This window comes from Tetrao urogallus (assembly GCF_951394365.1).
Source record: "Tetrao urogallus genome assembly, chromosome: 12".
Taxonomy (NCBI): domain Eukaryota; kingdom Metazoa; phylum Chordata; class Aves; order Galliformes; family Phasianidae; genus Tetrao; species Tetrao urogallus.
The window spans coordinates 6988121-7013965 of NC_136825.1; the positions used below are offsets into that span (position 1 = coordinate 6988121).

General features: G+C 35.3%; 1 protein-coding gene across 1 annotated transcript in view; it reads right to left on the minus strand.

The window, feature by feature from the left end:
• Positions 1–25845, minus strand: part of CDH8 (cadherin 8) — a gene marked incomplete at both ends in the record, with an annotated part of 123848 nt that overhangs the window by 39773 nt on the left and 58230 nt on the right. Inside the window, 4 exons of the mRNA XM_079541374.1 lie at positions 7578–7714; positions 11243–11496; positions 14207–14394; positions 18687–18854. Of these exons, the coding sequence (XP_079397500.1) occupies positions 7578–7714; positions 11243–11496; positions 14207–14394; positions 18687–18854 (747 nt within the window). The remainder of the gene's footprint in view (positions 1–7577; positions 7715–11242; positions 11497–14206; positions 14395–18686; positions 18855–25845) is intronic.

The window sequence follows — 25845 nt, forward strand, 5'->3', positions numbered from 1 at the left end:
TTATGTTTACCACCTCTTCAATTTTTCACCCTTTTAATTACTCAGATGCTTTATTTGTAGCTGTCTTACATTCTTTTCTCTGAAATCAGAGATTACAGTCTTTTATTTTGTTCCTCATACCTGGATTTTAATTCTATATCCTAAACTAATGAGTCTACTTTATATACAGATTATTTCATTAGTGCCCTCCTTTCCTATTCATATTCCTTCATAATACAGCCACTCCCATACTATTATCCATGTGGATCCTATTTACTGCCATTCATGAGCTATGAAAAGCACTGATGGGAAAGCCTGCTGCATGTCTTAATGTCATTTAATAGCTAAGACCAGCAAACTACTTTACACATCATGCCACTCTTCCGCTGAATAATTCTCTGCAACCCACTAGAACCTATGGAGTTCTGTGTAGTCCTCTATTTACACGCCAATGAATAAAAACCACCGTGCTACACTCTGCTAGTGCAAAAATGATGTATTATCTAGTTTGAGTTCCAGTAAGTCAGAAAAAAAAAGTGAAGTGAAAAAGGTTAATGTTCTTACTCAGAGGTTGGTGAGGCCATGGCAAAGGCTGCCCAGAGAAGTTGTGGATGACCTATCCCTGGAGGATCTCAAAGCCAGGTTAGGTGGGACCCTGGGCAGCCTGATCTGGTGGCTGGCATCCAGTCCAAGTCACCATTCACCTGTTTATACCTCCATAATGGCTTATTTCCTTATCTTTTTAAAACTTACTGAGATTTACTCAGCTCTAAATTAGAGGCAATTACATAATACACCAAACTAACCCCTTAAAATGTTGGAATTATTGCAAAGAATGCCTATAGTCATTTTTACAATAAAAGGCTAAATAAAATAAATGAAACCATGAGCAAAGGTTTTCATGGCATTTAAATACATCATAGCTGAAGGCATATTCTAAAGAGTAATTATGTCTCTTTTCTTTTTTAATTATTGCCTTTGTATTTTTTAAGGTAATATAAAATGTAGATAACTTTATTAGTGCATGTGTTAGGCGATGATTCAATTATTGCATTTATATTCTTGGTAAACCATAAAAAGTCCTCTTGGCTTTATGCCTTTTCCCATTACGTGATAAAATTGCCTCATACTTCTTCATTTCAAAAGAATGCAGTTGGTATATGGGTAATTACCTTTGTCAAATAGAACCCGCAGCTTTGTCCTTGAGATTCCTATTCTCCATGCTTGGAAAATATTTTATATGGCCAAATCACCATTTCGATTTCAAGATTTTGTCTTTATTTTCATCCTCTGCTTTGATTAATAATTCACCAGAATTTCCACTAGTTGGGGCAGCTCTGGTACTTTGCCAGACATTTTGGTGGAGGGAGATGGACGCTAACAAGCCAGTGGCATGCTTTTTGTTTGGCAAGTGTAGCTGAATAACAAGGGTCTCTTGATAAAAGCAGTCAATCAACATCAAAATAATAGCTCCATGACTACATTGTCTGGAGTGTAAGGAAAACAGAAATTCAATTAAAAACCCTCATTCATAAATTTACAACTCAGCTAAAAGGATTGCTTTAGGCTAACAAATATCTTCTCCCATGCAGTCCTGCACTAGGCTTGGAATTGCCCCAGTGACTGATTTGCTGCATGTCTGTGCATGTGTGAGAAAAGAGAAATTCTGGAAGAGACTTTGTGTAATCTAATGAAGCTCAAATGGATGCACACTTCATCCCTCTATCTCCTACTGTATCTGAAAAGGCTGGAGTCTATACTAATTATAAAAGAACTTGCCTATGCTTGAATATGCTCACAGGGGTGTATCTCATAAACTGTTACAGAGATTTGGTCTGAATGCAATCGAAGAAATCCAGTACTGCAAATGGTCAGAAGAAGGTTGGGAAGAAAACACCGATCTCAAACTCTCAATCCACCCAGTGCTACACCAGAAAGCTTGGGAAATATAAAGGTATCATCATTTAGTTCTCTGTAGAGTCTGTGAGCTATGATTTCTGCCATTTGTTGGTGTGCTTTTCACAAATCTCACAGACTACAAATTGAAATATGTTTAGAAAATTTCTAGTTAAATCTGTGATATTATTCAATAAATTCCCACTGCGTAGTACACATATGCTTGAGAAAAGGATTACTTCACTTTTAAAAGATAACTTCAGGTAAACAGGATTCATTCTAGCATACTTAAAAAAAAATAAAAAATAAATAGAATCCTGTATCAAGCAGATCTCAGATATTGTTTAAGAGAGATGAAAATGCAAATATCAGGATATTCATATTTAAGTTGGAGGAATATTAATTGCATTAATACACACCTCTCTTGCCTAAGTTAGCTCTTCAGGGATAAGTCTTGGTTTTAGTTTCAAACTACATTACTTCTCCACTTATTGTTGCTCTTGATATATCAATTAATCACTGAAGTATAGGGTGTTCCTTACTATTAATGAGTAACACAGTGAGGACACTGAGGAAATATCGTCAGTGTAGTTAATGGAAATGGGAATCCATGGAGATGGAGGCATATAGTTGACAGAGTACAATTACTATATGCTTTGTGCATGTATGACAATTTGATAGCTTGCATGATCTGGATGAACTCCATTCAGAATCTGTGCAAACTGTAGCAAAAATGTTCTAATAAATAAATCATGTCTATTTGATTTTCCTGTAGTAGCTGAGAACCATTGACAACACATAACTCCATAAGTACTGCAAAACCTATATAAGAACCTGAGAGAATACTGAGGAGGTTAGCTCAGCTTGAACTCTGCTCTGCTTCGCTGCCCAGCAAAATTGCCAACTAGTTAATGCAAGCAACACAAGCATGTCAATGTGAACAGTAGTTACAGCTATAATTGTACCTTATACAAACTGAAAGCTGTATTTATGTGTTCAGATGAGTAGGCTTACATATGACTATATGGATCCTCACTTTTCTAGACTTTCCTGAATGCCAGAAATTCCATTACAAAAAAGTACCAAGTAACAAAAATGTGATATGCCTTTGTGGACATACATACATTTGAAAAAAAAGACAACAAAAGAAATGTCTGTAAGTTAATCATTCATACTTACTGCACTGCAGTTCAGACTACTTGTGTATGCCCACAGATTTTTTCTCTGTTCGGGTCTCGGCTTCAGAGGGCCCAAACATAAGAGAAGTAGATTCAGTCCTGACTTACAAGGCAAGGCTATGTCCATTCATCGTTCTCTCAAGCATCCAGCTCAGAAAACCTCACAACTGTGGCAAACAACTTTAAGCTCCTTAGCCTTCAGTCATATAAGTCCTAACCATACAACAACAACAAAAAATCTCATTAATTCAGTATTTAAAATCCAATCAGCGACTGAAAATAAAGTTCACCTCTCACATCCACAGATCAGAAGGTATATTCAAAGGAAGAGTCATTTTGCCAATGCGCCTGTTTCATATTTGCTGTGATCTCCTAGATACTCACACTCTAAACTCGTTCAGCAGGGTAAACTTGGCTGCATGCCAGTGTAGAAAGAAAATTTAAGAATCAGTTCAGAGGTTTAATAATTTTGGATATCTCTCATGCAATAAGCATAAATCTGTGTATTTCTTCAGTGAATTCTAAGCTGTATTTCAGAGTCATTTTTCAAAGAGGCCAAGGTTCTTTTAACATTCTCTTTTCTTACCAATCCTGTGATATAAGTCATCAATATAATGGCGTCACTACATGGCCAGAGAGAAAAAAATTCAAACCACAAACAAGAAAATATTAATTTAAATATATCATGAAGAATGTAAGCATTTATTTACATTAAATATGGAGATCAGTGACGAGTGGTGCCCTGCAGGGGTGAGTACTGTGGCCCTTTAATATTGTTATCAATGATATCATCAGTGGGGTCAAGTGCACAAAAAAAGTATGGCCAGTAGGTCATGGAAGGTGCTCCTGCCCTCTGCTTTGAGCTGGTGAGACCTCACCGGGAGTAGTGTGTCCAGATGTGTTGTCCTCAGGACACACATGGATCTGCTGCAGCACATCCAGAGGAAGGCCACAGAAATGATCCAAGGGATGGAATACCTTTACAAGGACAGATTGAAAGAGCTGAGGCTATTCAGCATGGAGAAGAGAAAGCTCTTGGGAGACCTGATAATGGCCTTTCATTATATAAGTGAGGGCTATAAGAAAGAAGGGGATAGACTCTTTAGCAGGGGCTGTTGTGATAGGACAAAGGGAAATGGGTTCAAACTAAAACAGGGGAGTTTTAGACTGGCTATAAGGAAAAGATTTTTTATTACGAGGGTAATAAGGCACTAGCAAAGGTTGTCCAGAGAGATGATAGATGCTCCACCCCTGCAGACACACAAGGTCAGGCTGGATGGGGCTCCAAGCACCTGATGGAGATGCAGGTGTCCCTGTTTATTGCAGGGGAGTTGAACTAGATGACATTTAAAGGTCCTTCCAAACTCAAGTATTCTATGATTCTATACAATGAAAGCAACTAGAAATCACTTCACAGAGGCTAGAAGGTGTCTTCCAATGATGGGAAAAAAGCAGGGAAATGCTTCCAAAATCTACCACTTTGCACAGGTCTCAGAATAGGAAGGTAATACTATATGTGACACCAGTAGTACAAATATATTTGAATTAGAGCTAGAAAGATGCTTGCCTGTGAATAGAAAATGTTCTTGTGAATGAAAATAAACTAAATCACTTTTTTTGCCTGCTAACTACTTACATTAAAAAGTCCCCATTAGCTCATGCTTTCTGCTCCTAGTTTCTGCTTCTAGTTTTGCTAGACAAGGAAGGTTTAGATTACCATCTGGGCACTCAGAAAGAATAAAATCAAGTAACATTTAAAATTATCTGAATTTTAATCTCTCCATTCTCAAGCTAAATGAGGTAACTTCTGAAAATGCAGAAGTAATCTCAGTCCATCCAGAGCAATCTCATCCAGAAAGATTCCAATTCAGGACAGTGGTTGAGGGTTGATACAAAAGAATAACTCTGTAAAGCTGACAGCAGAAAACTCAAAAATCTTTCTTAAGGCACAAATGTAGGTGCAGGAAATGTACCAGCACAAAGTTCCAAAAAAATTATTTAGGTTTTGGCAATACTTGGTGTCTATCTATGAAAGAGTTGATAAGTCAGGATGTATGCCCATTGTGTTGGCAACCATGATGAAAAAAAACCCCATTACTTATGATTGGTAAGCAGTTATGATGGCAATGAAATGGTCCAATCATTGCCTGTATGAATAGAGGTGAGCCCTGAACTGAACCTGGAAAGCAGCCTGGTAAGGAAGAGAAAATGCTCCTGTATAAATGATAGAGATATATTTATGGGAGAGATAAGCAGTACATTAATGTTACTCTCAGTAAAAGCATAGAGATGACACTGTTTGTATTTTCATTTGCTGCCTGTGTCTGCCTTTAACAGATTTCTGCTATTTCATAGCAGAGATCTTGCTTATTACTGTGTTGTAAAAAAATGTGAAAATGACCGTTTTACCCAGCTTTACAATTCTATGAACACATTTAGTTTCTGCATCAGGAGTTTATAGTATTGTCTCTTAAAGAAGCAGACATAGCATCTATGAAATTCAGCTCTTGTATTATGTAAAGGTCAGATAATCATATTAGGAATGTAAAAACAAAGCCAAAACAACAATAAAAACCCAACTCAATCAACTCAGTCATGAGCAGGAACTCAAAAGCTTAGCTCTGGATTGGCATTATTATTTTCATAGCCAGTCTGAAAAGAAGCAATTTTACAACACTGATAGGTGTTGAGGCTCCAACAAAGTTTAATGATAAGGCTTACTTCTTGAATACAATAATAATTCTTAAATACAATTACATTTTTTAAATCTGAAGAAGGCAGACTTTATTCTGATCTGACTTAGAAAAATGGAATTCTGTTAACTTTGTTCTGGTTCACGCATATAAAGGAGGTCAAAGAAGTGAATTGGATTACTTTCTTGAAAAATTATTCTTTTTATTTTTTCCTTTTCAGACTTTTGGAAGTAACTTTTAAAGTTACTTCACTTTACATCTTTTGATGTCTCAAATGATTTGAATTATAGATTAACAATTCTTCTCTTGATGCTATTGGTAAATCCTACAATCCGAGATTGCTCAAGTCTTGGGAAAACTGGCATGGAGCTTTTTATACCTTTCTCCTTCAAAACTAGCTGAATTATTAAGTGGCTTGATATCAACTTGGCAATTGTTAAACTGCCAGTTTGAGAAAACTGGAGCTTGCTTTCTTTCTTTATGCAATTTAATTAACTGTCTTGCCTTGGCTTTCCTGCCAGTATTGTCACAAATTTATCAAGATAGTGTTTACACATAAGATTTAATAATAATTATTGAAGCATTGTTGGTATTATTGCACTGTTAGCAATGAAATGCACAGATTATTAAGATAGATCACAGTTTACAGAGGTTATAAATGGAGAGCTTATTTTATATTCAGACATCTCTCTCTCATATATACATGCATTTCAGTTATCCCTCACAGATTCCTAACATGTTTGTATCTAAAAGCAAGTACCATCAAAAAATATTGGAAAAGTAATCATCCAATATGAGCCAAGTAAGCAGCTTTTATTCTCCCATTCATTCATACGTTCATAGGTACAGCACTATGATATTGAGCACTAAGAGTTTTGGATCATAACACTATATACTCAAAAAAGATACTCTGGGTGAAAAGAAAGCATCAAAATCATCTTGTTTTCTATATGCAAGGATTAGCAGCACAGTTCATCAAGCTCTAATTATTCTCACAACAATGTGTCCAGTGTGCATGTTCTTATGAGAATTATACATATATATACTGATTGCTGAATAAATACTTTAGCAGAAATATTTTCTTAGTTTGTGTTTCAGACAGATGACAGACCTACTTCCAGAATCCGTTTTTTGCTGCGCTATGACTGCAAAATGTATAGTATAAAATATAGAGCTAATATTAATCATAAATTATGGTGGCTTATCAGAGCCTGCCAACAGCATGAATTAATCAAGAACTCTCCTGGATTACAAATCTAGGACCCATATTCCTAGGCAGGGTGATTCTCCTGGCTCATGCCTTGGCTTGAGAATACTGATCAGTCTCAATAATGCGTGTTCTTGTCTACAGCTGTGTAATTTATTCATAGGCATCAAAGAGAGCTACTTTTATTCACTATTACCCATGTACTTAATCATTTATTGTATTGAAACAAAATATTTTTCAGTGTAAAGAAACTGGGGGTTCAATCTATGCTCTACTTCCACAGTAGCAAAGCTTTATTTCTTCTGTCTTATAATAAAAACTCACTGTGACGTTTTTTTCTTCATTTACCCTATAAAACCTCTACAAATGTCATCATGTATCTCTTCAAACTCTATATACTTTATTCACTGAAACAAACGCAGTTTTGAAGAGCTAAAAGAAACAGATCTTCAGCAGAAATTGTTCTCTTAAAAAAAAAAACAAAACAAACAAACAAACAAAAAAAAAAAGTTGTACTTAAAAATTCAGTTTCACTTTTTACAGTTATGTATTGTTTCCACTGCACACACTATTAGAAGTAATGGCAATAAAACCAACCAAACTCCAGTATATACAAATACTTACTAGTTTCAGTAGCTACAATCGTTATATTGTGCCACATATTTGTTTCTCTGTCAAGTGGTGTTGCCAAAGTTATTTTTCCATCTTCTGCATTAATGTTGAACTGTCTCTCAAGGTCAGTATGACGATCAATGGAAAACCTGCAAAATACACATCCCTGTAATCTACTTAATGAAGTTAATGAATCCATACAATCACAATACATTTTATGGAGCCCTCTGAGATCTGCAGTTTCATAGCTCAATAGAATAATAATTTATAAGACAATATGACAAACTCAGACTAAAAAAGTTATCAATTATTGCCCAAGGAGTGATTAGCTGTATGGAACCAGTATGAAGGTCATAAAATGCCCTCAGGTTCACTAAGTAACATCTTTCAAAGACAGTGCTGATCAAGAGTTAATTACATAATCCATCATATTTATTAGACAGTTTCTACGACATTTCACAGTAACTGCTGATAATTTCAAGTGTAATGCATCAAGCACACAAAAATCGTGGACTTCATGGTTATTTTTAAAAAGGATGAAAAATATTTTAATAATAAATTTCAGAGTAATGATCTGTGAACTATTCACCACACCAATTATTTGGTTACAAATCAAGTGGCTCCATGGGCAGAAGTCAGTCAGTGAATCACTGCTTACCTGTAGAACACTTGAAATGCTGAAGGACTGATTGTTTTATAGATTGACATCACTGTTTTTTAAGAAAACAAGTTTTCTCTGACAGGTAGTCAGAGTTTGCAAATGTAAATTTCTAGGTAAATTATGCAGCCGAAACAGAGCCAAAGAATGTTGCATTTAGATGTTTGTGCAATGCATTTTAAATACAACTCACTTTCAAAAATTAGTTCAAAGTTATAGTGTAAATGTTTAAAGACTGTGTTTATTAGCAAGGCTAGCATAACCACACTGGTAAGGTGTGATAGGACTTAAGAACGAAAACCCATTTAACTAGGAAGTTTGATTTGCTACACACTGAAGTTTTCTGTTTTTAAACTATCAGAAGAAAAAATTTTACTCTTAAAAATGAGGTGTTTCATAAAAAAGTATGATAAAAATTATGAATTCTAATTTGAAGTGTATGTGCCTAAAGCTAGGCACACACATATTTGGACATTCAAGTAAACTGATTTTCTAGAGAACTTCACACATTCAGTACTCAACAGTTTCATACAAACTGTACTATCCTCAGCAGTTCTGAAAATGAGGTCACTTCTGTGGAGGAATAAAGCTGCAGGTGCCTAACCTTAGGCAATCACATTTGAAGACGTATCTTAACCTTACTTTAATGCCTCCTTAGTTCCTAGGTAAGTATTACAAGTGGAAACTGTGATACTAGTAAAGTTAGTACAAAAAAATATCTTACAGAATTATATGTTTAAACTTACAGGTCTAAAATTTCATTCAAGAAAATTAGACAAAGACAGCAATTGAGACAATTATTTTAAAGATATCATTACGTAAACCTAAATTTTTAGTTCTTGCAGTTTATGTAAGGCTGCAGAAATGATTACCACAGCTCTGGTAACAAACTTTTATGAAATTCTTACATTCCATAAATGAAATAAAATGAAATGCTTATATGCTATTTAGTTGACTTGGGCTTGACGTAAATTCCATTAAGACACATTTTTTCTCCAAGAGTCAGTGCGTTTTTAAACTTCCATTTGCAGTCTTCCTTGCAGTACATTTTCTGAAGTTACAGAGGTGTGAGCATAACATCTGTGAGTTTGTTGTACTGCACTTTATCTCATCCCAACAGTATGTACTCACAATGCAAAAACAGCATTCGAAAAGAAACTTTTGTAACATCAGTTACTCAGGTTTACAAGACCACGAAGAGGTAAAATCCTCTCCTGATTTCAATTTGATAAATATTTGGTACAAAATAAAATAAAATAAAACAAAATAAAAAATCTGCCAAGTCATAAATGTGGGAAAACTAATAATACATTCGCAGTTTCCTTTTCATGCTAATTGTATTATAACTCTTTTTAATGAGAGCGTATTGTCAGATCCATAAGCTAAACATAAAATGTACATTTCTCTAAAAATGAGAGAAGAATATCTTGGGACATAATATCTGTTTTCAAATTGCCATAAAACCAGCACAAGTTATTGAGAAGTTTGAGTTAGTTTATGGATCTGGTATGGCAATTATAGGAACAACTCCAAAGTGGTTTAACAGAAGACTTAAAGTGATTCTGCACTATTAATACTGCTGTTATGACTTATTTTGGTCTATTCTTTATTTGCACAAATGTAAATAAGAGCAAGAACTATTTTTGCTGCACCTACTGAGATTCAAATCAGAAGACTGCTACATTGTCAGTGTTTAATCACCACTGTCAGTTAATGACAGGCAGACAGGACATGCTACTTAGTGACAGATAAATGGCTGTGCTGTTACAGAGGCAGAAAATATAGAATCTAGGGTTTTAAGGACTGCTGTGAATTAAGAAAATGATCCACTACTGCTGGTGATGAAATCTCTTCCAATATGAATGGGGAAAACCTGCCACTGTGAAGCTTATCTCTCCACAGAGAAAGACACTGAAAGGCAGTGATTTATAGGAGGGCAGAGACAGCATAGGAGGAACGATTATTACTCATGCTTTTTGCTACGCACTTGGATCAAGCTTTATCCAAGATAATTTACTGCAGATAAAAAGACCATGGTTATAAAATAACAACAGAAACATGAAATAAATACTACTGGAATCAATAGATTTGTATGCTAATAGATGATAATCTTTCAAGCCTTATTACACAATTACTAAATTATTTTATTACACCCTTACTAAACTACAGCAAAGCTCTACAAGTAGCTCAGCTGAGAATTCACTGTGTCCTTTTCCAAAGGGAGATGCATGTAGTCTATATGCGGTAAGAGGTGAGCCTGGAGACACGACAACACATGCTTCTGAAATGCATATACTGGAATAAGACCACTAACCAATTATTAACTACATCAGTACACCTTTTTTCCCCCAAATTTACTTTTACTATAAATATGATGCTATGCTGTTTGTTTTCATAATGCTTTTTGCAGTACAATGCATAGGAAATAAAATATGGTTTGGTAACAGACACATCACTGTTTAACAAAATGGGAGGGTAAGATGTGTTATCATGGAAATGAGACAAATGACACAGATCTAATGAAACTGGAACAATAGATTTTGTTCAAAATAGATAGCAAGGGAAATCATACAAAACGAAAGTGCAAAAGTCATATGGGCATCATAATTTCTGATTTCCTTTAACAAAACCAGGGAAGAGTTTAGTCAAATGAATACTGAATATGATTTTACAGTCTTACAGCTGCATGGAACAAACTCAGTATTGTCAGTGTAGAAACTAGCAGATTATTTAAAATAAATACATTGCAAATTCAACCTATCAGACCTCTTAGCCCTTATTTTTTAATGTCATTGCATTCCTACTGTTTGGTAAGATTATTTGTGTGGAAAGGAATATTTTTGTGATTTTGAAAATGATACAAACTGATACATCTAAATTCATAAGGCGATGAAATCCTATACAAGCATTTTATAGAATGAAAACAGATGGAGAACAGCATCATACATACAGTGTATAGAAAAATATACTTAGTACTCTGCCAGCAGTTTTTTCTATGAGAACTTTAGAGCAGCACTACCTTATAGGACTGGAAGACACGTCAGGGTCATGGGCTGTCACCTGACCAATCACAGAGTTAATAGCAGCATTTTCATGCACTTCCAGTAGGTATGTAGGTGATGAAAAGACTGGTGGCTCATCAGCATCCTCTACTACAATTTTTACGGTTGCTGTATCCTTGAAAGGTCCTCCACTGATGAAGCGAGGATCAATATGAATGTTGGCTGCTTCTACCTTCAGAGTATAGGATTTTTTGGTCTCAAAGTCCAGAGGCTGTTAAGAATGACAAAGATAAATGTCTTTTACTAATGGCCGCAGAGAAAGAGCAAATTAATATAATGCTGATGGATGAAAGTTATGTGCATTTAAGCACATTCAGTGAGTTTTTATGCAACCACTTCCTACTCCCAAAAATCCAAACGGCAAATTTTCTAGGCATATATTGATACTTGTTTATTAACCAGCCTCAAAGAAAACAAGACTCTGTTTTCTTGCTTTTCACTATGAACTTATCACAATACTCTCTTTCATGAATTATACTACTACAATTACATACCAGATAAATAGAGCAAATTTGTTGGTGGTGATGTGACTTGCATAATAATCATGCATTTAATCAGTGCTTTGTTAGTTGTAGATAAGAAAATACTGTATACAAGATATTATTGCCATGAGGAATAAATATTTAATTATTTCCAGAACTACATAAGAAAGGCAAATATCTAGCAGTTATAATTTGTTGGACATGATAGGCATTAGATGGAAAAACTTAGAGCTAATCATATAAGAATGTACTTCAATATTATTACACTTCAGATAACTCTGCATTTCTGTTTAAAAGGGTAAATGAGGAAGACATCTCTCAGGAATTTCTTCCAACTGTAGCAATTCCCATTTCTACATGCTATATTTTTTTCAGAGGTAGAAACACGAAACTGATTACTTTATTCTACCAATATATCTGCCATGTCACCACTGTTTTTACTATTTTACAGCCACATATTAAAACAGAGAAGATGAAAACACAGTGGATTTAAAGAAACGAAAAGCCAAATAAAAACCAAATCTGCAACAGTTCTGAATTATAGAATTTTTCATTATACGAGATTCAAGTTTGTATCTTGAAGCACACCAGTATATTCACTGTATTATTCTCTTGTGTCTCACAATGATTCAAGTTTCAAAGATGCAAATTGCCAAGCACTGGAAAGATATTAAGATTTGCATTACAATGTCCCAGGGATAGAAAGAAAAAGACATAGAAACTCTGAATCTGCAATGCAAATACCAGCAAGAACACAAATAGGAAAAGCAAATCTTTCTGTCAAAGCATTAAATATGTGTACTTTTGAATTTTGGGTGTTTTTTTTTTTTTCAGGTATGAATCTAATTCTAATGGGATTTGCTCTTTCACACAAACTCTAGTAAACATGAGAAAACCATGCTTCTTTAGCAGGTCTTAAATTAGCAAGCTTTAATACTTATGAATTGTGATTTATAAATCCAATATTCACAATTTGCCAATCATAGCTCCTGTATCATTTCTTCAATTGCATTTCACATGCTTTATAGAAATGACAGCACCTCAATACATGTAGCCATCCTTAATCAGACTACCATATCGAAAATTTACTCTGAATTGTCTAAAACCCATAAATTTGTGCTGGAGAAATTCTACTGGTGAACAATACCCTACATACATCACCTACTGCGGTAGAACCAAATTGCCGTCAAAATGAATATTTGAAACAACATTATCTAGAGACGTATTATGAAATGAAGTCAAGGGAACTGGGGCAAAAGGCTAATTGCCTTAGTTTAGAAAGGAAACCACAACATATGATAAATCACAATAAGGAAGATCAGGGATGTATATCATCATTTACTCTTTATGAAAACAGATCTAAATTTAGATATACACCATATTATTATTTTTCTAGGGTGCTAACTGCCTCACTGAGAAACAGACAGCATAAACTTCTGACAGCTATTCTGTCTGACCTCTTTAATCACAGGTAAAACTTGAATATTCGTTAGCAGTACTCACTGGATTCCTCTTTTGTATTGGGATGTCATGTTTTCTTTTTCACTTGTTTTTATTTATTTTAAACAAGGAATCATTTACTGTGCTTTATGCTACATATTTAAAACTCTTTATACCAGCACTATGAGTTATATTCAAATCCTTCCTTAGAACACAGCATGAGTATCTGCTCTGCTCTCCTTCCACAGAAAATAATAAAAATCAATCCTGCAATTACTATATCATTGACCTTACTAGCCACATTGTGTTCTAGATTTGCTGTATCCCACAATATTTATGTATATAATTGGATGCCCCTTTGGTTCTGTACACGTAAATACCACACCACACGTACATTAAGACTATGAGCATAGAAAAGGAAACAGAGATGTAGTTTTTCCTCAGGCCCAAATTTGGCAGTCCTCATTTTAAAATTGAAAAGGTTCACTGAAATCACTATTCCTTGAGCAAATAGGGTTCAACAAAATAAAATTTAGAAGACTGAGCCTATTATACATCGGCAATTTACGTAATAAGGTATGATACTTTTTTTTTTCTCTAAGCAGCATTTGACCAGTAATATAGCAAATGAAATAAGTGAGAGAAGCATTTGATGAGTACTCATCTAAGATTTTATGAAAATTTACATCACCAACTAGGCAAATTCTGATACACTCTTCCCTTTCAGAACCAAGGAAGAAAAACATTATCATTTGAGCACATGAAGCAGTGGCTGGACTCAGGAAGCCCAAAGCAGATTCAGTCATGCCCACAATAGAAAATACTGCCATGGAAATCTTCCCAGCTGCCACCTAAACAGCAGCTCTGATGGACATTGCTTATACATCCCTACTTTTATCAGCGTGGTTTGACATCTCGTTCATAGATTAAAGGACCTTTGGAAATCCAGCACGTTCCCATAGTCTTAGAATAAACTTTTATTTAAGAGATACAATTTACCTTTCTCACTCTAATAACGCCATCTTGAGTTTGGGCATCTGTAGTGATTTCAAATATATCCATTCCATCGCCCTCAATAATATCATACGATGATTTAGCATTTTCTCCAATATCCAGGTCATTTGCTTTCACCCTTCCTATGGGTTCACCAAGAGCAACATCTTCCATTACTGAGAAGTGATACAGACCTTAAGAATAAGAGGAAAAGACTAAACATTACATCTGATTCCAGTATCTCTGGTGTGCTCTTCATTTGTTTATATTTCCCCAATACAAACTCCTGAGATGTGCAAATGATACAAATCATATTTATAGGAGTTCTTTACTGAAAGCAGCAAAACGTGTTTCTTTCATAGGAATACTCAGTTTACTGCACATGAATGTTCTTTTCATTACAATTGCATTCCGCCTCCTATTGCACGGATGCTCACTGTTGCTGAACATAAATATTAAGCTAATTTCAACACCACAAATATGTCATATGTCATCTACTGCAGGTACTGGTGAACTTACCTTTGTATTTACAGGCTTGCAGCTATGGTTTTGATGGAACTCAAATACAAAACTTTGGTTTTTTACACAGTAGTACTGTAAAGACGTCATTTACAATTTCTGATCTTTATTAACCTTTTTACCCTTAACTTTTACTTTGATCTGGTTTTGGCTTCAATCACTTTCTATGTCACTTCTGTAGTAAAAATTACTCAATAAATGTTCAAGGAAAGTGTCACGGAGTTGACCAGATCAATCTATGTCCGTGACAGGGGCGACAGGCCTCTGCCCTCCCCCCCCCCACCTCAGTCCCACAAAATGGGAAGGAAGGAAGGGAGGAAAAGAGCAGCGGCAACAATCTATGGAGGAAAACTTATTTTACTATAATATCGGAATACAAGATAACACTATATATACAATTTAATTGAAATTGAGATGAATAAATCAGACAAGATGAGAGAGTTCCCAGGACCGATTCAAACCTGAAAAGCTTGGAACGGCTAGGAAAGCACCTCCAGCACCCACTGCAAGGCAGCAAGAGAGCGCCCCCTCCACCCGGAAGGGCCAGATCCCGTGACTGCTGTAATGTACAGGGATAGGTACTTGGGATTGGGGCAGTGACACTTTAATGCCCCGTACACTACATGATGTTTTGATGTGGAATACTGAAACCCAAAAACAAAAAAACAAAAACAAAAACATAGAACCATGACAGAAAGCCACCAACTTTATATTGTAAAAGAAATAATAACTTCTCATTCTGTTGATTACTGCATTTATTATTTGTAGATTTTGACTAAAGTCTGATAGAAAGGGCTGTTCAAATCCTCAGCAATTTTTTTTTTTGTACCACACTCTTTAACCCATCTGTCTTAAAAAGGCACGTGCATGTTTTACATTAAAAAAGTTTTACAAAATGCCTTTTTTAAAAAACTTTTGATAACTCGGTCTTAATGATGTGATGGTTAATACACAATCCAACCAACTGCAGTGATACTTAGTAGCTAAATTAGTCAATAAAGAACTGAAGTTTGGGAGGTAAGACTGTTAAGAACAATATCAACACACTTTGAAGCTGGACTTGTTTTTTTTGTCACAGAAGTTCTACGAAATCTTGTAATGTGCAACTGCAAGTTTTCTAAAACCAGATGTTTTCCAATGCTTTCGTTTAAAGTGTTTGTGGGCTGATTACCACAGCAACAGTAGAAAATAGGAAAGAAACCATAAGAAATGCACAAATCAATACATGAGCTTTATGTATAGCCTTTTCTAAGGTGATTTCTATTTCATTTCAATTTCTAGGCTAAATTACTGGAGATAATTTGGAGACTATCAAAATTGCTCCAGAACATTCAGAATGGCTCACTAACAGGAAGCTGGTAAGCAGCCCTAGTACAGAAAGCGCCTCCGTACACGAAATTATGTATTGTAATTTATGCTGCTACCCATGATTTGTGGATTAACTCTCCAGACAGGTGGCTGCATTTTTGGTTGATACATTTTTTATCAGATTTATTAATATAGCTTACAAAGTACTGTAAAAATGTTATTATTATGATGCAGGTGACTCTTTTACATAAATTATTCTCAAGTATTATGAAATGTCCTGTCAAGATATCACAGTTCAGAGCTGACCAAAAATAAACATTATGCATCTCTGAAAAGCTTTGATTTTCACAGCAGTTCACATTTCTTCTCAGTATAATCTATGGTAAACTGCCAGGTTAAAAACTTCAACAACTTTTAAAATGCCTCTAAAGTGATTTTAGAGAGATCATAGAAGTAGCGAAAGTTCATCTTTTTCATTTCTAAAACCCAGGAGGCTAACACTCTTTGAAATCTAACTATAAATATACATTTCTGTCCTGCCTGGAAACAATAAACCTATAAAACACGCTGCTTTCTGAGTTCATTACAATTTATTGTGAAAGCAGCATGTATTACATCTTATGAATTTCTATTTCATTCTGGTTAGACTCTATTGTAAGTTTGATCCTTTCTTATTTTCCTTTCCAGGCAAATGCAAACTGTGCTTTAACAATGTAAAAAATGTTACAGACTTGATCAGATCTTCTGCAAGGTTAGAATCATGACTAATCTGTAACGTTTGGCAGCATGCTTGGAATACTCAGTTTTAAAAGCAGAATTTGTAATAGGATCTACTTATAGAATTTACTACAGCATGCTCTCATTAAATGCATTATATACATATTATAAAGCTATAGTACACACAATTTTCTTTTTCTAATGAAGTTTTACAATCATCAGCATTACAACAAAGTTGTTATTCCTAGATGGCAGTTTGAATTCTATGCCGCAACCCACTTGCTATAACAGCTTTGAAGACAGCAATTCACACTTTGTTGAAGGAAAACTAAACTACATTTTCCATGCAGAAAATATATTTCAGGGATTTGTGATGCAGCTTTCCTCATCCTACCCAGTCAACATGTCACCGTATGCAAACTATAGGAGAACAGATATGAGTAAACTGCACAGGGAAAATACAGTTTCATCTCCATATGCATTCAATTCTGTGCTTCCTGCTGAGCCCTTCAGCAAATGTACCAACTAGCATCACTTCTGTTGCTGACTTTTTGATCAGCTTTTTTCAAACTGGCTGGCAAAGGCTTTTTCACACAGAAGGTAGTGATACAAATACAAAAGCTAGGCAAGTTGGTAGAAGTAGATCCACAATCACAGGTAGAGCTACTGTACACTGCAGGTGTAAAAGAAGTGTTCCTCTGCTTTCTGGTGATATGATTCAACCAGGAATCTCATCTTTACATGTGTATGTTATTAGGGGACTTGTCATCATGTGTTGAGAAACACTACTCCACAAGTGCAAGCCATGCATTCTCAGAATAAAAAATACATGCATTCATCTTTTATAAAGAGAAAACCATTTACTGTGCATAGAGTTGTTATCTGTTAAAAAACACTTCAATGAGTTAATTTTCTTTTTTTTCCTTTTTTTTTGCAAATAGTTTTTACCTCTGCTTATTTATTTTATAATCCTTCTCTGTATATATTTTTATGTGCTTTTTTATGGGGTTAACATTTATCACATGCTGAGTAATGAGTCAAGTCCATTTCTCTCTTTGTGCCTTCAGAACACCACAAAAGTGGACTTTAATTGATGTACTTATGGAGAAGAAATAATTTTACATATGGTGTATAAGTACCTTGTTAGAAAAATATGCTTCTACAAAAGAAAAAATTACACAAAGTTGAGATGTAAACACTCTCCTAACCCAATACAGACTCTTAATATTATACAAGTTTTTTCAGAACAGATTGGATAACAAGGTAAGTTTCTGATAGCGTATTAGATTGCACCTGTTCCAAACAAAATCGAACCAGTCATTATGCTCTTTCCTTTTCTATTTTTCTTTTTGTCTTCATCTTTGAAATAGACTACAAAGCTTGTTGAGAATCTCAGCAGGATGCCAAATCATTTTAACCTGGCCCAGCAAGATACGTATTGGAACCACAGAAGTAAATATGGATTTTGAATTAGACATCAACAATTATCTAGATTCAGACTTATTTTGTTTTCTTCACTGTTACCTAATTAGTCAAATCTTTCTTTCTTTTTATCAGTTACATATGTCTTTTACTGGTAGTGTCCTTCGTCGGCATGAGATGGAAGCACATATAAAAGCAACTAAAACTGCACTGAAAGGAAAACCACCATAATAAAAAAAAATGGAAAAAAAAACAACCCGAGGCCTTTTGTATGTATACATAAGAGATAAGAAGGAAGACAGGACTGTGTAGATTGTAATGGGCATAATCCCTTCCCTCCTTATGCTATTAATCAGATAAAGGACTATTAATCTTTCTCTGGTACCAGCTACATATTTTTAAATTACATTACAAACCCAGACAATATGATGATTAAAAAAAAATCTAGATTAAAAAAAATTATGAAAAGTGCTATATAACAGTCTTATAAAAAAAAATATATATACGTAATGGCACTTACTCTGTGCAAACTTAGGAGGATTGTCATTAACATCAGTGAGTGTAATTGTCACCGTTGTAGTTCCAGAAAGTCCTCCCATATGTCCTCCCATGTCTTTTGCTTGGATAACCACAAAGTATTCTTCTTTGGCTTCTCTGTCCATGTTGGGAAGAGCTGTCTTAATTATAGCTAGAATAAGGACAGGGGAAGAAGACCATCAGCTAGAGATCCAAATTCATTTTTGCAGGTAATTTTATGTACATAGGTAAATTTTGGTATAAAAACACTAAAGGTCCAGTTAAGTTGTCTTTTAGTTCCAAGGACAAAGAAGAAATTCAGGTTTTTTAAAACAGTGTATTCGTGGTTTTTTACTTTGATTTAATTAAAAAGGCAAGGAAATTATAGTCAAAACTGAGAATCTTTTTTCTTGATAAACACTTTGGTTCCCTTCCTATCCCTCACAGAAATCAATCATTTTCCCATAGAATTAAAAAATTAGGAATAATAATGATCCACCCTGCAATTCACAGTTTTAAATGAGTTTGCCATCAGAATTTGGTCTACGTTAATTTTTTTCCTTAGTAGACCTGAAACATTATTTCAATTAGTTTTGTATTAAGCCTATTAGAAGTTTTTTCCATTATTGTTTTTAGGCAGACAGCTTTACTGTTTTTATTTTATGTCTTAAAAAACCAACACTGTAATTTACATTGTAAAACCAGGCCTACAAAGGACTTATTAAAAAGATGCCACATTTACTGTTCTTCATTTTACTCTAAGACTCAAGTTAACTCAACTTAACTATTTCAATGAAGTGATCATTTTTTCCTAGGCTTGTATTTTAATTTGTCATTTGATGTATAAAACTCTACACCCCTTGTCTATGGCATGAAAGATAAAAGAAAGATTAAAATACCTTAAAAAGCATCTGCATCAGAATTCCAGCATGTAACTTTTAAAGAATAAAACTTGGGATTTTTTCTCGATGAAAATACTAACACAATCTGTAATTTCAATATTCCTATCTACTGTCTTAATCAGAAATTTTTTAGTAGAGGCTGAATCAAACATAAAGTTTCTGTTTTTAAAAAACAATTCCACTCATTGAATACTAATAGGCATGCAGCACACAGAACATTAACTCATTGAACATGCAACCTGCTCTACTTCAACCCAGAAACATATTGAGAACAAAACCATAATCACTTTCAGCATGCTATGATGGATAACAATGATATGTGTCAAACAGGAGCGTAGTTTAAAAGTGAGATAAGAGAATTACTAAAAAACTAATTTAAGGCATGTAGACGATGTTGAAAATTGTATTCAGAAAAGTTATCAATGGCTTACTGTCAAAATGGACAGATGGATGAAGTGGTTCATATGGTTTTTTCTGCTTCTAGAAACATTCAGTGTTTTTTGAATGATGGAAGACAGCAAAAACTTATCAAGTCTTTCAGATGGCACAAAGTTGGGAGTAGTTGCAATCACTGGAAGAACAGGATTAGAGTTCAAATAATTCTGACAGATTGGCTAGTCTAAAAAAGTAGGGTGTAACTCAGTTTGGCAAGTAAAAAGTATTTTGTGTGGATGAAACAATTAACTTCACAACTACAATGGAGCAGATGACTCATGAGAAAGAAAAGAATGTGGTGTCAAAAAGAGCTGAATATGAGTCAACTGCATTTTGTTGTAAAAAATGTTCAAACCTTTTCTGATGATATATTATCTAGTACGTAATATGCAAGAATGGTGGAACAATCTTTTCAGTCCACTTATATTGGTAACCCTACAGCTGGGTCCAGTTTTGGGTGTTCCTCTTCTGTATTGCAACTGATAAGGAGTGTCCAAGCCCATGAGAAAAAAAAATCTTCTTTGCATCATTTGGGGAACAATGAACATAGACTCTGCAGCCAAATATGTGAAAATTACTGAAAGCTACTTTCCTATCCCACTGAGGATAAGAGGGAAAATGATGGGCCTAAAAAGTAAATGAAAAAATGGGTTTAAACTGAAGCATATCAGATTTTACTAGAACATTAGAACACTTTCAACCAGAGAAGGCTAAGAAAGTACAGATGGAAAAGGCTGCTTGCAGAATTCATAGCATTTCCATCACTGAAGGTCTTTTAAGAACCTAACAGACCAGTATAGGTTGAGAATGAGAAGGGGCAGATCTGATGATCTGGGGGTAAGGGTGCTCGCTATGCAGTGATGCCTGTCTTCTTAAGGTCTCTTCATTTTGTTTAAGATAAGGCTTCATCTCTTTGTGCTCTAAAATAATTTACAAACCTTTGGTCTCCAAAAAAATGCAATGGACATGTGTAGTCCAAGGAATTACAATTTGGCTACAGATCCTCTAACTAAAGCTGGAAACATGAGGAAATGGGCTGGAAAATAAATCAGGAATATATTTGAACTCCAAAACTGGGCACACAAGAATATAATGAAATGTAACAGGGGCAAGTGCAAGGTGTTGCACTTGTGTCAAGGCAATCCCAGAAATGAATCCAGACTGGGAAAAGAACTGAGACCTTGGGCAGCCTGATCTGGTGGCCAGCAACTCTTCCCCTGGCAGGAAGGATCCAACTAGATGATGGTGCCCTCCAACTTACGTGATCTATGATTCAAAGCTATTTCTTCAAATAATGAGAATATCCTCAATCTTAAAAGTTACTCTTTTTTTTTTTTTTTTCCACTGACTTGCTTTGCCTAAACAGCTATTGGTGTCACACTGCTCAATAGCAAATAAAACAGCTGCAGAATGGGATTTACTTTTACAGTAATCCTAAATACACACACTGAGCAATTCACACAATCTGCCTCACAACTTGAATCGGTTAAAATGCTCCCCTGTGGACTACTTTCAAGAAGCTATTTGGAAGAATATACACCGTCTCACACTGAAAAAGATCAGGGGAAAAGAAGCAATGTTACAGAGGCGATAACTGGTGAAGAGGAAGAGAAGCAAGAAGAACGACAGGAGAAGGGATTTGTTTTCCACTTTTCAATTTCCTCTTCTTTTTTTAAGAATCTCTTTATAATAACACTAAAAAGGTACACATAATAATAATTGAGAACGTGGAATAAATCCAAGCAAGCACTATGCAAAATTGGAATCTGACCCTGAAAGGTGGTCTTAAGAATCTCATTTGTTTCACGTGTTTTGATAAAGACTTCCTGCTATTTCAACTAGCATGCTTTGGAACTTTCCCTTCTTCATTTTGGAAGAGCTAAGTAATTACTTTGATCTTCCATGCTAAAAACTTCATAGAGTTTCTTATTAAATACAACAGCCATTTAGGACCAAAACTTCTGCAAAATCAATCTTGTGATTTCTTCAGAGAGCTACAAGATATATTCTTTGTTCTCCCCTGAAACACACTGAGTTCAGATATTTTAGAGCCCATAAAAAAATATTCACTTTGAGACCTCTGGAAAACCAGTAATATAATTCCTAAGAAATGAATAGAGCACGACTAAGTTTCTTGAAATTTAAAGAAATTCAAGTCCTTTGAGGATGTCATACAAGCGTGTTTCTACTATTTTAAAATTCAATTTACCCTTCAAATAAATCATAATCTTTTAAATAAAAATTATCATCAAATATTCACATTTCTTACTAAGTTTTAATGCCTCTAGGACTTTTATTCTAGGAAGACAAGAAAAATATCTGTATTTGCTACATAAGTTGGTTAACTTTGTAGAAAAATTATCAATTACAGGAGTATCTGAACTACCTTCAGATGGAGATGTATTTAAAATCAAAGCCATTAGATACATTAAAAATAGTGACTAGGAGAGTAATTGAATGCTATGTTACACAATTCCATGTGGAGTGATTCTGTGACATCTTAAAAATTATTTTAAGAGAGAAGCTAACAGTGTGCATAATTTATTAAAATGTTTACTTTTTAAAATTGTATGGGGAAGGTGGCACCATCTGTCTCTCTGCTAAACAGAGAGAGGAAGGTCGAATATTGTTCTATTAAGTCTGTTACTTCTTATGTTACCTACAAACTATTTTATCTTCTTTTTCAGTTCACATTACCTCCATTTATGCATTTTTTCTATTTTCACTTTCTTTTTGAAGTAGACCTTGCAAGCTTGCCATTGTGAATAAATGAACGCTACCTTTCTTTCACTAGATATGTTATTGTTCAAGAATATCACAATCAGATAGAACCTACTATAGTACTGCCATTTCCATTTCAGATGATCTTGGATCTGAGTTTTATAGCAAGGAAAAAATGCTTTCATCTCCTACTAGAAACTTACCAGTTCTTTTTCCCTGGGAACAAGTTTTCATGGGCATAGTGAAAGGGTCACCCTCTCACCAATCAGGAATGAGTGCAGTCAATAACCATATAGCACAGCACTTAGAAACTTGCTTTTTTAGGATTTCATTTTTCATGATTTTCTAATAATTTTCCTAGACACTTTACAGAAAGTAGCTTTTGCTTCTTTTTCAGATGTTTTCCAAATCTAGCTGTGTAGCTCAATTCTACTCTCTCTTTCAGCCTCTTGAAAGTCATTATTTATATATAAATCCCCTGTTTTTCTTCTCAGCATGAGGAAAATTGTCACACTAATTATCTCACTAGCTTTCTAAAGTGATCGAGGTATTACTCTGAAATGCAAGACATAAATGTGGTATCCATTTTTTTGCTACTACTATTATTAGATATACTCTAGGTGCAGAAATCACGTTTTTCAAATGTCAGTCTGTCTTGATCTTAAGTCACTCATCTTTGCCAACCACAGCCTGTCAAAACTGTTTTCAGATCACTCCAGAATGATGTTATATTTTCTTCATTAATCAGAAAAGACAGCTTTTCCCACTGTTGAAGGACCCAATCCTACAAACCTTACCCATAACGGTTGCACTTTACAAGTAAAAAGCAAGAACTGTAGGGCTGACCCTTGGGTCTGCTGCACCAGCAGTTTATCACTACAATTCTCTCTCTAATGGGCTGTCACCAAGACAACTCTCAGAATCATCAACAGTTCTCTGTACAAACACCCTGCCACAACTCCAAATGCTGCACAGCATATTCAGCATGTAATGATAAGAAAAGGTTCCTACTAGTTTGAAAAAATACTCTGAATATACTCTGTTTGCATTATTGCACCTAAATGCAGTAAGTTCTACACAGACAGAATGAAAGGTGCTGTAAGCAAGTGTTAGTGATCAAATATATAAACTCCAGAAATCCAGCATGTGTTGGAGGTGATCCTGCTACACTGGAAACAACACTGTTAGGGCTGCATGAACCTATTTTCCATATGCTAATGCACACATCTGCCTTCTTGCCCAGGAAATTAGTTCGTACAACTTACTAGCTAAGACAGAACAACATCTACCCATCCCAGCTTGTACTTCCACAATTGTTTCAGTTAAAGATTAGTAATTGGCAGGGATATCACAGCTGCTCCAGTTAATGTAGAAGGCAGTAGTTCAATCCAGGCTGTGACTAAAATTGAGCAAGTTCTATCTCTCCACCAATCTCACCAGAGTTTAAAGCTAAACTATTTGGAAACCAAGCTATTTGGAAGAAGTCTGTTGACCATGAATTAGCTCTGTTCCTAAAAAAATCATGACTTCTCCTTACAGCTGAATGTTATTTCCTGTATCAAAACCATTTTCCTCTCTCTCTGTAATCTGAAAGTGCTACCTTGTCATTTTATGATTAGTAACTACAGAAACAGTCTCCATGCCTCTTTTTTCCTAACACCTCTCAAATATTTGTAGAGTGATTTTATATTCTCCTTCAATCACCTTTTACCCAGTTTATACAAATTAAGTACAATCAATCTTGTATTCTAAGTCATGTTACTTCATCCCTCTCACCTTAGCTATACTGCTTTGAACTATCTTCAGCATCTCAGTACTTTTTATGATGATGATGTGCTTCATCAGCACTACATACAGTACTGTGAGGGCAGCTTGTACTACTATTGATACTAGCATTAAAAAAATGGGCACTGAGAACTGGATAGAGGGAGAGTATATAATATCACAAAAACACCAGAAGCTCAAAAGTTGCGGACACTTACTCTCATTACCTTAGTTTTATTCTGCTGAATTGTATTTCAAGGACTCGATATAGGAAGATAATAAAGAATGCAAATAAAAACAGAACATTCAGACCTGACTCCAGCTGAATGCCATTTTCAGTCCTCCTTGGCCTACAATCTTATATTCCAAATTTCAGAACCACAGGGAGTCTCACATTAAACACTGTGGTCCAGATATGGCCATTAAAAGTACTGCTGAACATCTCTGTTGGTGATCTGGATGAGGGAATCAAGTTCACACTCAGTAAATTTACAGATGACACTAATTTGGAAGGAAGTGTTAATCTGCTTGAGGGTAAGAAGGGCCTATGGAGGAATCTGGACTATCTGAATCAGTGGGCTGAGGCAATTGCATGAGATTCAACATAACAGTCAGGTTTTGCACACTGGTCACAACAATCCCATGCAACAATACACGTTTGGGATGGAGTGGCTGGAAAGCTGGGGATCTGGGGATATTAGTTAAGAGTTCTTGACAGTTGGCTGAACATGAGCCAGCAGTCTGCCTCGGTGGCCTAGAAGGTGCCTAGAAGGCCAACCGCATCCTTCCTTGCAGTGTAGTCAGCAAAACTAAGAAGGTGATTGTCCCTCTGTACTTGGCACTAATGAGGCTGCACCTCATATACTTTGTTTAGTTTTGGGTCTCTCACTATAAGAAAGAAATTGAGGCTCTGGAGTGTTTCTAATAAGGACAACCAAGCTGGTGAACAGTCTGGAACATAAGTCTTATGAAGAGCAGATGAGGGAACCTCTTTCAGGAGGCTGTAGAGAATGATAAGCTCTCCTCTGAGCCACCCAAAAGGAGTATGTAGAGGAGCAGGATTTGACCTCCCAGGTAACTAGTGATAGGACAAGATGTAATGGCTTTAATTGCACAAAGGGAGGTGCAAGTGGATATTAAGAAAAAAATTTTCTGAAAAGGACACTGAAATATTGTCACAGGCTGCCCCGGGAAGTGGCAGAGTCACCATCCCTGAAGATTTTCAAGAAAAGCATAGATGTGGCACTGAGGGACATGGTTTAGTTGGCATGGTGATGATAGGCTAATGGTTGGACAAGGTGATCTTAGTGTTCTTTTCCAACCTTAATAATTCTATGATTC